This window comes from Poecilia mexicana, unplaced genomic scaffold, assembly GCF_051168715.1.
Source record: "Poecilia mexicana isolate PSO_F unplaced genomic scaffold, ASM5116871v1 scaffold_7, whole genome shotgun sequence".
Lineage (NCBI taxonomy): Eukaryota > Metazoa > Chordata > Actinopteri > Cyprinodontiformes > Poeciliidae > Poecilia > Poecilia mexicana.
This window is the reverse complement of record NW_028263376.1, coordinates 394911-409946: the sequence shown is the minus strand read 5'-3', so window position 1 is coordinate 409946 and position 15036 is coordinate 394911. Positions and strand designations below refer to the sequence as shown.

The following is a 15036-nucleotide window of genomic DNA, read 5'->3' as shown; positions in this document are numbered from 1 at the left end:
ATAAAATTATCAGAACAGTCTGCTTCATAAGTTTGCGATGTTTTTTATCTGAAGATAATGAGAATAATAAGTGATAATTGTTCATATCCCTTGAACAGTTTAAGGGATATGAATACTTTTGCAAGGCACTGTTTGTAAGAAGCTTTGTTATTGAGAAATAGAAATTAAATCTGTGTCTTACTTTTTAAACTTTGGTGCTTGTTTCCTTTACAAGGGCAGCTGTATTACTCTGTCCACAGGAGATCTCTGGTAGGTCGGCATTTATCCACTGACTGTGGTAAAATGTAGCGTTTGTGATTACAGCACACAAGAAAGTGCCACAACATTCAGCAAATCAGACAGAAAGAAAAGGTCAAAAATGAGAATCTTTTACCTCCTGGAAGGCAGTGTCATGATTTTTGCATAAGAAAATGTGTTCATGTTTTTTTTTCTCAATGTGAAACTAAAGGAAAAATAAATAATCTCAGTGAGTGCATTGTGTGTGTGCAAAGTGACAAATTATGTAAAAAGTTTTAAGATCAGGTTGTGCTAAATGAATTCACAATGTAAAAGCAAATGTGTCAGAACTTGATTGAAAACCACTGGCATGAACATAGATGTCAACATTCCCCGGCCCAATTCAGAATATTGATGAAGAAATCCAGCTTGAAATGCTGTTTAATTTGGGCACCTGTTTTCTGAAAATGTTCCATCTGGAAGCCCAAAGGGATAAAACAGAGCAATTTTTGCTTAGCCTTCCTGTTGTCTACTGAAAGTCTTGCTCTTCCTCGCTGTCACACTCCCTGAAAGAGCCCCAGATATTATAAGAGAACTATTATTTTGGGCTTCACAAGCCACCGTTGCTTGGCAGCATGTTGGTCAGGATACCCAGACCACCGGATCGTCTTTGGCTTGCAGCGTTGAATGTGCTGCTCTCCATATTTAAAATGGTATTGCAGTTGTAAATACTGGAACATGTGTTCTGTTAACATTCACGACAGAAATGACATCCAATGTTTGTTTTTTTTCTGTTCTGTCCCACTTCCATCATTTTGGTTGGTTGAAGCAATGATTTTAGCTTTGTTTACTAATCGTAATCCACTTGCAACAAAGCACAATGTGAAAGCAAACTGGACCAAACTAAAAAAGTAATTCTGTTTTTGGTTCAAACCAAATAAGTGGACCAAAGAACTTTTTCTGATAGAAGAGGCCAATATACCAAGTTGTTGCTTGTTCTCGTTGTTTTCAGGAGCAATAATGTGTTTTTCAGTCTTTTTCAGTCTTCAATTTACTTCTTTAGAGAACTTCAAATAAACTTTTTACATATACCTCTAAGCTTCCACTTATTCCATAAAAAATACAGAATAATCCTTGCCCCTATTAATGAAAACAGCCATCCCAGTACTCCTGCTAGTTCCTCTCTGCTTGTATGGAAGCGTAGCCAAAAAGTAGAATTTTAGATCTCGGTCTATAAATTATACTATCAGATCTTCTATCATATTTCCCATACCGGTTGTGGAATGTCAGTAATTTAAATTATTTGTTGGAAATCCAAGAAATTGTACTTGTTTTATCTAGTCAAAGAACTGTGTGTGGATTTAGATGTGCAGGAATGTTATGTTAGTAGATTCCAGAAAAGGTGATGGGTGGGATACAGTGTAGGTTCTACCAAGTGACTGGTGTTTATGCCTTGCCAGTCACTAGCTTGGTTTTATGAAAACACACACACACACACATACAGAAGCAAAGACGCATTACACGTCTTTCTATCTTCACAAGGACTTAGAAAGAAAAATGAATGGAAGTCAGTGCAGTTTTGTATATTAATTTAAAAAACGGCAATGCTTTTTTTTGTAGCCCTCTTTGGACCAGCGGCTCCTCACAGCGTAGTATTTGTTTGAAAAGTGGGTCTCACAATGTAGGAAATGCTAACACACAGACTCTAACGCACACTTCTCTCTTGAAAATATTGCCTTTCATAGTCAGGTTAAGAGCAGGAACTCAAAGTGATGAAATGTCCAAATTCTCAATAGTGAGTCAAAATGTAATTATCATTGTTTCTTAAATGTTATTACTTTAGATAATTCCATCTGTGCCTGAGGATTGAGCTGAAATACAGTGACTATGTTCATAAACACAGGGAGAACTGGCTGTTGGTTCTGATGCTGACAGAAAAAGAAGCTTAAGTAAAAAGAGACTAATCCTGGCAGACAAATCAAAATTCTGTCTGGGTCTTCAGACAGAAAAGGAGGGATGACAACAGGAGAGAAGTTGCATAAAGTTTATTGCATCCAGGGATGCAAAAACAGGAGGGAGAAGACAGTGCAAAAGGAGGCATAAACATATTGGTTTGATCTGAGCTCCTCTTCTTACCAACTGGGAGGAAAGGGGAAGGAACAGAAAAAAGACAAAATCAGAAGGAAGGAGGGGGGGGGGCAACTCTGGAGACCTCTTAATGTGTTAAACAGATGGTAGTTTGTGTTCACATTAGCATATCTTTATCTTGTGCCATAGAATAGTGCATTCACTTTGTGTGTAGGGGAAGAAAAGAGTGCTGTGACATGTTTTGTTTCTGGTGAACAAAAATGCTTCCTTGTACTATAGATGAAGAAACACTTTGGCTTCTTTAACATGGTTTTTATTTATACATTCCTCTTCATCACCTACACAAAACTTACTGCTTCTTCAGTGAACTTCAAAGGAATCCTGAACAGTTTTTGTTTTCAATTCTGTGAACAAGTATAATCTGTTTTGCTTTATCCACGCACAGCATATGTTTGTTGCTGACATGAAACACTTGATTTAAGATTTAAGTATTAACCATTGCTGATTTTAGATAAAAAAGAAAAAAAAACTGTTTATGCATGAATCCAACATAAATAGTATTGAAGAAAATGTTTATCAAAAGTATTTACATCAGGATGGAAATAATTTGTTTTGGAGTTTAGTGTGATTTGAGATGAAAACTATGTTAAGGTTGAGTTTACAGTGAAGAAATATATTTCCTTCAAGAAAAGCTCTAGTGTACTTTTTTCTGTTTTTTTCTTCAAATGCTAATCGGCTCAAATAAACGTCTGCTTAATCTTACCTGAATTGTAAAAATACAGAGACGGCTTAGAAAAGGGCATCGCTGTGACTTTCTTTTTTTCTGGTGCAAATCAACATAAGCTGTTACTTTCTTTACTTGCACAAATCTTTATTGCACGTTTACATACAGAGAAGCATGCATTGATGGAGCTAAAAATACTTCCCTGATGGAAAATCTTAAAACTGCGAATGATCAGGAAGGTATGAATTTTCAAATACAACATTTTCTCTGCAGTGCAGATGTGGATTTAAATACGACCAGGTGTTTGATTATTGATATGTTTTTTGAGCAGTGTTAGACTCTCTGCAGTTCCATCTTGTCTCCTGTGGTACGATTTCTTCATCCCTTCAACATGCAGCGAGTGAAAATATTGAGTGATGTAACAGTAAAAAAAGCACTGGTATGTTTTTGGACAGCTTGAGGTTCCTGAAAATTTTATGGAGAATTATCATCTCTGCTGTGCATTTTTTTGGTAGGAGGTTAAAGTATATCAACAGGGAGTTTCATTGTGTTCATGTATGCAGGGTAACTCCTGATATGTCCTACATACGAATATAGTTCTACATGCATATTATCAGGGTCATTTTTATGCACGTGCTGCACATCCTATTACTTCAGGTACTTTTTTAAAATATGTTTTGAATGCCCCCCCCCCACCCCCCAAATGGCATTCATGAATAAATAGAGCACAGGCGTGATATCCATATATGTAACTACATTTAGATGCTGAAACTGGATTAAAACTCCTAAGATTAAACGAGCTGTTCAAAATAAATGGATAATTGTCTTTTAATCTTTTAATTAATAGTATATGCAGCACAATTAAAATGAGTAGATTTAGCATCTGAGAGTAAAAGCAACAAGTCTAGACAGAGAAAGAAGTGCCACATAATTACCATATGAAAATTTCTGTGTCGTTTGACCCACTTTGTTGCTGTGTTTTTAGTTTTTTTAAAAATGTATTCAGTATTCATCATGTAACATATTCAAATGTCTCTATTGTACTAATGAGCAAGTTGAATGCTACAGAAACACTAGAGGCAGCATCTCTTACAAGTACACATTCGATCACTTATTCAGTCTTGGCTAAAGTTCCAGAAATGTTTTTTTTTTTTTTCCTGCTGGGCTTTATTACTTTTAGTGAAATTTTCACCAGATGTCCAAAGCAGATTGATCTTCTCAGTGGAAGAGTACAGAAAAGATCCACTCTCTTTTCTGGTCATATTTTGTTGGTGTATCTATGAACACTTTTTTTTTATACAAATCTAGATGTAAGGCAATGAATAGCATGCTACAACACAAAGTCCTGTCCTGTTAACAGAGGTATTGTTTTTAATACACCCCTACTGTGTAACATGTTTATAGCGTAAGTTGCTTTTACTGTAATATCACTAAAATCATTTTTTTCTATAGTTAATGATTACTTAACCATCTTAGGCTGAAAGTTCAACGCTCTATGTGCAGTGTTTACCCCAAGTAGTCCGATATTTTATTAGCTACACTATATAGAAAATAGATTGAGCTGCTTATTTATTGAAACCACTCAACATTTTGGCAATGAGATGATTAGATCTTAAATGGTGCAGACAGAGCATATGCATAGAATAGCATGAGATTATGTTGTTAAAATAATTATGTTAAAAGGAAATATTTGGTGTGATCTTTGAGTAACACTTGCATATATTCAGTAGCATTCATGTCTACATGTTGGGACCTCTTAGCACTGAATTTTTCTGATTCGTGTTGTTCTGTTGATTTAACAAAAGAAGTAGCTACATAAACTAAAGCGATGCCGACACATTATTTACCCAAAGGTGTGTATCTTAACACTCCATTGAAACACGGATCAGATTAGCTCTGGTTAGCATTTAGAAAGAATTGTTCATGCCAACCAGAAATCATGATCTGCAAGCCACTGCAATGTAGACCAGAATACCTGGCTTCCTTTTGTGTTGTAATACCAGCAATCATCACATCCAGCTCTCCACAGGACCTAACAGTGTGGAAATAATTTATACTGCCAACCCAATTTTTGCACAGAACATGTGTGATTATAACATATTACATAGTGGAATTAAAATCCTTCTGTCAGTGATTGTTAGTTGACACTGATGAATATAAATATTACTTCATGTCGTGTTCGCATGCTGTTTCTTCTGTTTTAGTGTTTTCCCAGAGTTACAATTTCTGTTTTCCTCATTCTGAGTCATTTTTGTCCCCCAAGCCTTCCAGGTTCCCGTTTTTCACATCTCTTGCCAAGTAGCTGCTCAACCAACTCTGAGGTACCACACCACTGGTACTGCTGTAAGGATATTTTGGAATAGTTCTCTAATCTATGCACAGCATCTGACTGCAACATGAGCCTGATGCATAATAAATACCAAGACATAAATGATGAAAAAGAATCTGACACCTGGGCGCCATCTGTGGCAAGAAAGTAATATGATTTTGCTTTTTTTTTTTCTCCCTCTCCTTTCTTCATTCATTTTTGCTGTGTTACGGTAAGAAATGGCTTTTCAATAAAAGCTTCTTCTGTGACTCAAAGTGTTTGCAGAAGAGGTTAAACTGTGCTGCAACCATGGAGGTTTCCATTTTCATTTTTAGAAGTAAGCACCTTTCTTGTTGTAAGCGAGCTGCAGGAGAGAGTCGAAGCTTTTTGACAGAGATGAGTCACTAGCAGAGGGAAGAACGCAGGGATCCAGTCCATCTTCATCCTTCTCCCTCAATCTCCCCCACAGTGACTTAAAAGATCAAGGCAGTTGCTTTGCCCTCAAAATGGCCAAAGTATTGCCAACCTTTTTTTTTTTTTTTGATAAGCTATTAACTGTACGTGATTTTTCAGTTTGTTTGGTTATTTGACAAAGGAGCAGGTTTATAAAGAAACGATTAATCAATTTATCCTTGGACAGTTTCATGTTTCTTAATGATATGTGTGATTTAGTTGTTCAACAAAATATAAATGTAAAAACCCCATAATAAATATATATGTAGAATTGTGTATGCTATCACATTAACAATTTATTTTATACCTTTTTTATGGCAGTTGGTGTCTTTATTGCTAGTCACCAGACAGGACATGGCCAAGGGGACCCTGGTTCTGAAGGCACACTGCCCTGCAAATTTTAGGCATTCCCCTGCTTCAGCACACATGATTACTATTGGTTTCAAAACATTATTGTAGAAGAATTACAAAGGCTAACATAATTTTTCTTTGGCAAAATAAATGTTACATTTTCACACCAAGTCCAAAAATGGAGAAGTCTAAAGTCACAATGTCCTCAGTTGGATCCCCCAGTATTTTGATCACAGCTTAAATCCTGGATTTGATCCTTTTGATGTTTGATATGCTTTACTCTGAGGCATTTGAGCAGCATCATGTGATGTTCAAATGCCTCTTCTTTCGTCTTGTTGCTTGATATTGAATGATGGAGACTGTATATGGAGGAAAGGTCCTGTAAATCAGCAGTGCTTGTTCTTATTTGAATGTCAGACATTCATAATTTTAGTGGATGTTCATAGTGACAGTGCTGTTTGTCGTTCTTAAACAAGAGGCTGTAAAGCTTCAATAAACTGTTCTTATGGTCTCCATGTATAGGTCTTCTTCAGATGTTTTTCTCAATGTAAGCTTTTCAATTACTACAGACACTTTCTTCAAACAATCTGTTAGTCCAAGAGTGCTTTCAGACAGTAAATGTTTACCCCTCTTTTGATGAACTGTGTATTTAGTTTGCAGAAGAGTGCAGCTAAGGGGAGCGGGTGACTGTATACAATAAGAAAGAATGGGATGTGCCAAAATTAATGGGTCTATAAGTGTTCAGTTGAAGTGGTAGTTTTTCACGGGTGCTGACAGGGAAATAAAGCAAACAACCAAGTTTCAGAAACGATTAGAAATCAAAATGGTGAGCTCAAGTTGAAGCATCATTTCTCCATGTACAATGACTCCCCTCCAGATTGTGCCGTACCAACTTGTTGAGCCACTCATGAGCATGACTGAAGCTTGCTCTGTCGTAACTGGTGCTGTTCAAGGTCCAGTCATTAACCCTGCCACGGTGAAAGATTGTTATGCTGGTCAGGCTTGATCGAAGCCAACGTACGTCAGCGTATCTAACACTACTATCCTCAACCTTCCAAATGAGCTGTGCTTTGTGTTGATGACAGGAGTTGTGGGTTGCTACTTGTCTCTGAATGACCTCCGTGAAAGATGACAATGTCTAACTCATTGCTCATGTCTCGCGCCTCATCTGCGCCACAGCGGTTCTTTGGGTTTCGAGCTGAATGGCTGTCATTTCAGTTTTAGTCCGTGAAAATGATGCCTGCAGCGGAGTGGAACATTGCAGCTACGTCACAAACAGCCAAATGAAAGATTGAAAAATTGGGTGCACTTTGGATGCCATGTTGCCAGGTGACTTCCCTGCTCCTGGAGGGGATATTAGAACCTGACACCAAAAAGATGGATAACCTTTATTTGAATGGGCTGATGCTAATGGCCAGGTTGAAATATCACATTGAACTCGTTTGTATTCAGCAAAAAGTTTTGCTTGCTTCTCATGAAATTATGCCTTTTGTTGTCTTTTTGCAGATGGCAACCTATTGAAGGAAATTGATGGAGCACATTTGGACTGTGTGATGAAAACACATCCTTCACTGAATTCTGCAGTGCATCTGCTGCCTGAGCATGCTCTTGTGTCTGGAGAGGACAACATACCTGGGCTCATTCCTTCTCCAGCAGGTGAGCTTTTTACATCTGGTGAAACATGAGGCTTCAGTTTAGGAGAATAAACTGTGATTGCACAGTGATGAGTATTAGGAAATGTATGGGGGGATTTCTCTGCCATAATCCAAGAGCCTGTTTATTATTTTTTACCGGTCTTTACAGTCTGCATTAGTATATAAAAAAAATTCAAACAACAATGTCTAACATATTATTATTATTATTATTTAAAACAGAAAAGCTCCTATTATTCCTACTGCTACTGTAACAGTGCAATACATTGTTTTTCTCTCTGGCCTTTTCAAGAAAAACAAGCATAACAAGCTGATAGAAACTGGCTAGTTAGTTGAGCATTCAGCCTGGGTAACCAACATGGATTCTGTTGCTCAACCTACATCTGGTTATTGGGTTGACAGGTTTGGTTTTAAAACGGTGTTAATGAGCAACATTGCAGTTTTCACATTATGCTTGCATGTGTTTTTTCACTGTTGTAAATATTCCAAGCAGCTCAATTTGTTGAAAAGTGTAGTAGTTTTCTATCAGTCTTTTGCCTGCATCATCTGAAATATTAAATTATCTGTGTATCACAAGGAGGAAATGTGATATCTGGGTTCCCAGAAATACTCTAAAAATAAATTATTTTGAGCTTGTAAAATATGCCAGTATTTTTTTTGGCCTCACCAAAAAATGTTGATGTTGCTAATAGCTTTCATTGCTTTAGTTTCTCATGGTGTTGGATGAATCAGTCAAGCAGAGGTTGGGTGCTCATTATAAGTGCCTGCGGAAACAGCTGCTGTTGGACACTCCTGTCTTGCTTTAACATTTGGATTTCCCAGTTCTGCATTACCAGATGAATTCAGGAGCTGGGCAATTAAAGTTAAATATAAGAGAAATATTGCAACATTCAAGAGCAACCATCATCCAAACAGCTGACAGTATTTTATCTTTTTTTTGCTCACATGGATAACCATAAAATGAACATTTATTTAAACACTCTTTACTCTGCTCTATTAAATGATTTTTACTATTAATAGCCATTCATAACTTAGCAGTTAATTTTAGTCCGTATTGTTCATTTCTTGAACGATTCTTTATTTTGTTGAAAGACGTATTGAGACAATATTTTTTCAAATACCATACTTTGTCCTCTGACAGGATTTTTACCACTTAATTTTACATAGTTATGATCACAAGTTAACAAAAATCTACAAAGACGTATTTGTGTTTTTGTGGACTTCTCATTCCAAAATTACAGAAGTACAGATTTTGTAGCATTGCTCTTTGGGCCCTCAGCCAAACTGCTGAACAAAGAAGTAAACTAACTAAATACGTTCTTTTGAATTTAATCTAGTCATATATGACTTGGCTTAACTTATCGTATTTGGTACATCAAGCGTAATCCATTATTACATACAAAACTGCACATTCATCTTCCTCCAGCTGTCACAATAACATACAGGACATTCATCACAGTGGTCTTTTTTTAGAAACTTGGTTTCAGCAGAAGTTGAAATGTCTGCAGTACTTAGAAAGTAAGTTTCTAAGGGGGAACGTAATGAAGTCTGACAGAGCAGAGCTATAATCATTGGGAGTCAGTGGGAGGTATGGTAGCAAGCTAATCCTCTTCATGTTCTGGGGCTGTGAGCAGCAGAGACCTAAGCTGCCTTTTAAGACCACAGCCACCAGCTTGATATTCGCACAGCATTCAGAGTAACTAGACTTTGTGCTTCTGAGACAGGAGCTGCAATGAAACACTGGATAGAGGCATTACTCTTTAGCCAAATATAAACAAGCTGCCCGTTTTTGTTGTGTCTGGAAGTCAAACTTTCAAACTTCATCCATTGACTGAAATACTTCATTTAAATCAGTTTTGATTCAATTTATATCAAGAACATTTTCTAATATGGTCTCTTTTGGTTTAATTTTTATTATTAAAAGCACACAAAACAATCATAGAGTTTTGAGTACCACTCAAACTCTATGATGGACAGTGTTCTTGCAGACATTGTCCATTTTTCTAGACAGGTTTCTTCTTAAAAAGTTACCCAATATATTACAGTCAACATTTTCTATCACTTGATTAGCTTTAAATCAGTTCCTTATAACTGACTTTTTACAAGCTGACAAAAGGACTTTGAACAGATGTCAATCTACTCTCAATACTGTACTCTAAAATACAATATTTTTCTGATCTTGGTAGATTATAACCCAGTTCTTCATTTAGCCTTCCTGTTATCAACAACAACAATGGTGTCACCCTGATATCATACAAAAGTACTGATTTTTTTAAAATAGAACTTTAAACCTTTCACATGTCCCTTTCTTTTCTAAATGCCTTACTGATACCGAAATTCTTAAATTGCAACTCTTCCTCACTCAGTACCAACATCCAGACTGAAGACTGTTGTTTACAGCATGCCCTGATTAGTCACTAGTCAATAATGAACATGCTGAACATTTATCAAGTTCCAGTCAACAAAGCATTTCTTGGGACAAAAATTATATACATACCTTCAAAAAACAGTGATGTAACCTTGTCTGTCAGAATCAGTCACCTTTGTGCTTCCAGTCATTTATAATGCTAGAATTTATTTTTGGTAAATTACATGCAATTCCCATGAATGTATGGATTGGTTAAAAATTAGTGATTCATTGTTTTATCTGTACTGAGTCACATTTCTGTCATGCTAGACTTCACTACTATCACACTATCAAAGATGGTGTATTACCCTCCTCATTAGCCCCAAAGAAAAAACCCCTTTTCTCTCAGTGGGGGCTTTGAAGGTTATTGAAAAGAGTCGTGTAAATACTGGGTATATGCGTGTGCGTGTATGTTGACGCCATACTCTCTCTGTTCTCAGGAGACGCTCTGCTGAGGCCTCAGCTGCTCAAGATGACGCCCTTCACCCTGGATAAACTGACCAGCCTTCCCTGGAGAAGTTTGAGAGCCTTCTGTTGCAGCTCATCAATGCTGACTGCCAAAACACAGTAAGGCCAAGTCTTCGCAACCAGCACAATCATTTCACTTTTCATATGCCTTTGACATATTTTCTGCAGCCATAATAAAGTTTCTTGCGATGGGTATGTAATCATATTGGGGGATTTTTTTTTTTAAATATATAAAATCTTGCAGGATGCTACAGCTCTGACAGCTGAATTGCTTTTACAACTGAATAGAAATTCAGTGAGGAAAAACGAGCTCCAAGTGCAGACTGAGGGATGCATTCTGGTTTATCTACACTCTTAAAGCAGTGTGTCTTTTACCTTATCTTACATCCTACAGCATTTTCATGCATATTATACAGAATGTGTTTACAAGGGAGAACAAATTACCTCAACAAACAGTAAATAGCGCTGTCACTCTCCTATCTAGGCACACATACAATGCCTGAATATTATCTTGCGTACAATTCATCACTCTGAGGTTACTGTTTACCACACTTTTTAAAATTATAGATGGGCACAATGGCATTGACACACCTTTGCCAACACTGCTTTCTGGAGCTTGATGATTTCCTTGATCCCACTTTTCATTTCCTTGGCATACAAGCACAGGCCCACTTTACAGCTGCCACTGCCATTTAGGCCATATCCTTTGCAAAGTAGATCGAGCTTATCTGTTTTCTTCCCTTTTTCTTGTCTATAGCAACCCTGATGGTTAACCTTATTTGACAGGTGCAGCTTTGGACTACCAAATATATGTAAAGTGGCTGCACACTATCTGTTCACTTGAGCTTAAATGAGATGTGTCCTTGGGAGGGATGAGAATTGTTATGACAACGCTGTCCGTCATTGTAACCGTCTCACTGCTGTTTGCTACTCCCGGGCTCGAATCCTCAAAGTCAAACGCAGGGCACTGCGAGTTGATTATGTTAAGCATATAGTCAACACTGGACCACCACCTGATAAATTCATGCTTAGTGTGTCAGAGATTGCATTTTCTCCTTGAATTTTTTAAAAATAAAACTGGCCTTTGCCTTTCTATTTGCTCATTTTAATTTATGTCTCAAAATGTTAAAGCTTGGCTCCATGAAGTGCCTTAACTCATGAAAGCCCTCAGATTCATCCTCGCTTATTCTCATCATGCCTTTTTTTCCTGTCATTTTACTACTTTAATGTGTGATACCCTTCGCTTTTCTGTTATCACATCCTTGCCTTTTTGGCAAATCGGTGATTTTCAGCTATGAAGTCGGTGCTGTTTTGCCATGCAGCTCAGCTGAAGGAGCGCTATTAAGGTGAAACTTTACGAGTCTTCATATTTCAAAACACGACTGCATAAAGTGCATTTTCCATCCCACCTTTGAATCTATTTGGAACATTTTACTTTTCTTTTCAGCTTTACTTCAATTATAACTGCCTCAGCTTAAGGATAACTGGAGGGTCCCTCACCACAACACTGAAAGTTGGTCTAAGTGGACATTACTAGTTAATTGATTGGGACTACTTTTAATTTAGTTGACAATTAATCATAAGTTGGATGAATTGGGTGCTTTCCTTCTCATCAGGGCAATGTCTAGGTGCCAGCAAGAAGTCTGGACTAACTAGAATGCTACGGCTAGGAGAACCACTTAGCCAGACGCTCGGAAGTCAGAGCCAGAAACACTGAAGTTCCTGATCAAGTCTGTGTTTGCTTATGTTGTCTTTTGGGTTGGTTTGATGCTCTGAAACATTGAAGTGTGGCAAACATGTAAAGGATAGGAAATCAGGATGGGGACAAACACTTTCTCACACTGCAGAACATTCAAAATCTGTAAAAGCATTAATAAAAGCTTGTAGTTGATAAATGATGATGATTACCTTACTCTGCCTACTCTTTTGTACAAATATATAGAATGTCTAGTAATGTAGACGTAACTTTGGCTCAAAGTGATGTGTTCATCAGCCTTTTGAGCTGTTGAACTTATTTTCAAGCATTAAACAATTAAACTTTTATTCTTGCGTATGCAGTCAAGTCTTTCTGTGGATATGTGTATAACACCTTCTCTATATCCAAGTGCAGACAATGAAAAGTCAAGTACAAGTTTCCCTCCGTGAGCTAAGTGACATGTTAGCGTGAATAATTTTCTCTTTTTGGTATTCACAGCTCTTTCCTTCTTTATAGCTACTGCTGTATGACGGCATTCTCACGTCTGTGAGAAGTGTTAATACATGCAGAAGTCAGCTTGATTACAGCTTTTAATTAAAGTGTGGGTGTGTGTCTGTGTGTATATGCGACAGAAATAGCTAGAGAAGGAAAAAGGGTGTGTGCTTGATATGTGTGTGACCTTTAAACGTGTGACTCCGTCTGGATTGTCATCAAGCTGTCTACGAAGTGACGGTGACACCTCACCCGTCGACTCAGTTTTCCTGTTGTTTGGTGAATGTGCGTGCATGCAAGTGTTTGAGACCAACGTATGTGCTTACTCTGGTTACAAGGGAGAAATGGGGGTTTGGTATTAAAAATGACCTTGGAAAAGGAGGCAGATGACTGTACAGCACAGCATGTGACGAATTCTTTGTTAGCTGTAGCTCCAAAAGTCTTCACGTAATGTCCCTATAAGTATTGCTATTTTCACATCCATTGACCAATCCAGCCTCTTTTATGATTCGCTTTCTCATACATTCTACACCCGAAGCGGACATGCATGTAATTTGAACTACTCTAGCTACTTCCCACACATTTATAGCTCACCTTTGTGAGCCTTAGACTGAGTTAAACTGCTGTCCTGAACCTCTCCAAACACACCGTAACCTCTTGTTAAAAACACTGGCCCAATTCACCTCCAGGGTTGCTCGAAAAAGCGTGCCATAGTGCACCAGCTTGAGCAAAGCCAGAGGGTTTATTACCTTCAATGACTTGTAGCACAACTGCTAACCTTCCGCCCCAATAAAATCTATTTCTCTTGATGAAAGCGCCAGAGATATTGTCAGAATTTTTGTACCGTCGCAGCTTTTGATCAAAAGACCAGAGAGAACAGAAGTGGATGAAGAGGAGGAGGGGAGCAGGCAAGGACCAATGCCATGCTGCAGGCAGAACAAAACGCCTAAGGCTGATTTAATGAAACGAGAAAGAGTTTGGTAACAAAGCTCCAGGAAGTTTTCACTTGTACTGAAAGAGCAAAACTTGCTCCAAGTGGGACTGCCCCTGTGGATGTGCTACTATTAAAAAAAAAAAAAAAAAAAGACAAAGGAGGTTGAGCATTTCTGAAATGGGAGGCGTCTCGCACATTGTTCTCTGAGGAAGGTTTGGCTGCCGGCTGGTCACCACTGTAACCAATGCAGTGTAAAGGAATGGGGCTTAATGGCATGGCTCACATCACCCATCCATGGGATGCAGCTCTTTGTAATGACAGAGGATCCAGACATTAGTTGAAACAAACTTCAAACGATTTTAGTCTCTATGAGCCAAACAAGACAGACGATGCGTTGCAGATTAGTGAGGAAAGATACATTTATTCACTTTTAACTATGTTATACTGTTTCTCTATATTATTTAGAGTTTCTAAATGTTTTAGAGAGATATTTAGTTAGTAGATCTAAGAATCTACAGCTGTGATTAATGCAGCATTTGGGTCTGCTGAATGTAGAGATTTGATATATGCTATATACATGAGCTGCTTCAAGGTTAAACAGTATGATCACCTGGAGTGAATATCACAGGTTTTACTCAAAACTTTAAAAAAAACAACGCAGTATGCTATCTAATCTTTAAAAATGAAATCAGAAAACTGATATAACAGTATAACATCAGTAATTGGTTGTAATGATGTTATTTGTGTTATCTGTTTATTGTTTTGATTTTCATTCATATAATTACACAAAAATACGTAATGAGCATCTGCTAAATTTAGTAGTAGTTTTCAAGCCCTTACAGAGTCACATGTGTTTCTACTTTTTAAAGAGTAACACAAGTATTGTTGACATTTAACTCAGTCATTTACATCAGACAGATGAACATCATCCATCTACAATACCAATAAAAAATCATACTTTAATCATCCGTTTTTTGAGGCTTCATCTTGGATTGTATTCTTATTACGACGGAGAGAAAACCAAAGGGGAATGACATGACTATTTGTAATTTGTCATTCTAAACCATGTTGATGTCAAATTGTTATTAAGAGCAGATACTGACCATCGTTGTCAGTTTGGTTTCACTTTTGAACTGCCAATGGGTCGTCTGTGACAACGGCAGGTAGAAACGGATAAAACCTGTTAGATTGACTTGATGGACACTGGGTTTATTTTTAATGTTAGAGAGTCCAGTTGAATTCCTCCA

At 37.5% G+C, this 15036-nt stretch overlaps 1 protein-coding gene across 1 annotated transcript in view; it reads left to right on the top strand.

The window, feature by feature from the left end:
• LOC106919985 (nephronophthisis 4) overlaps window positions 1-15036 on the top strand; it is a gene marked incomplete at its 5' end in the record, with an annotated part of 168688 nt that overhangs the window by 25551 nt on the left and 128101 nt on the right. Inside the window, 3 exon segments of the mRNA XM_014990696.2 lie at window positions 7647-7796; window positions 10640-10696; window positions 10699-10766. Of these exon segments, the coding sequence (XP_014846182.2) occupies window positions 7647-7796; window positions 10640-10696; window positions 10699-10766 (275 nt within the window).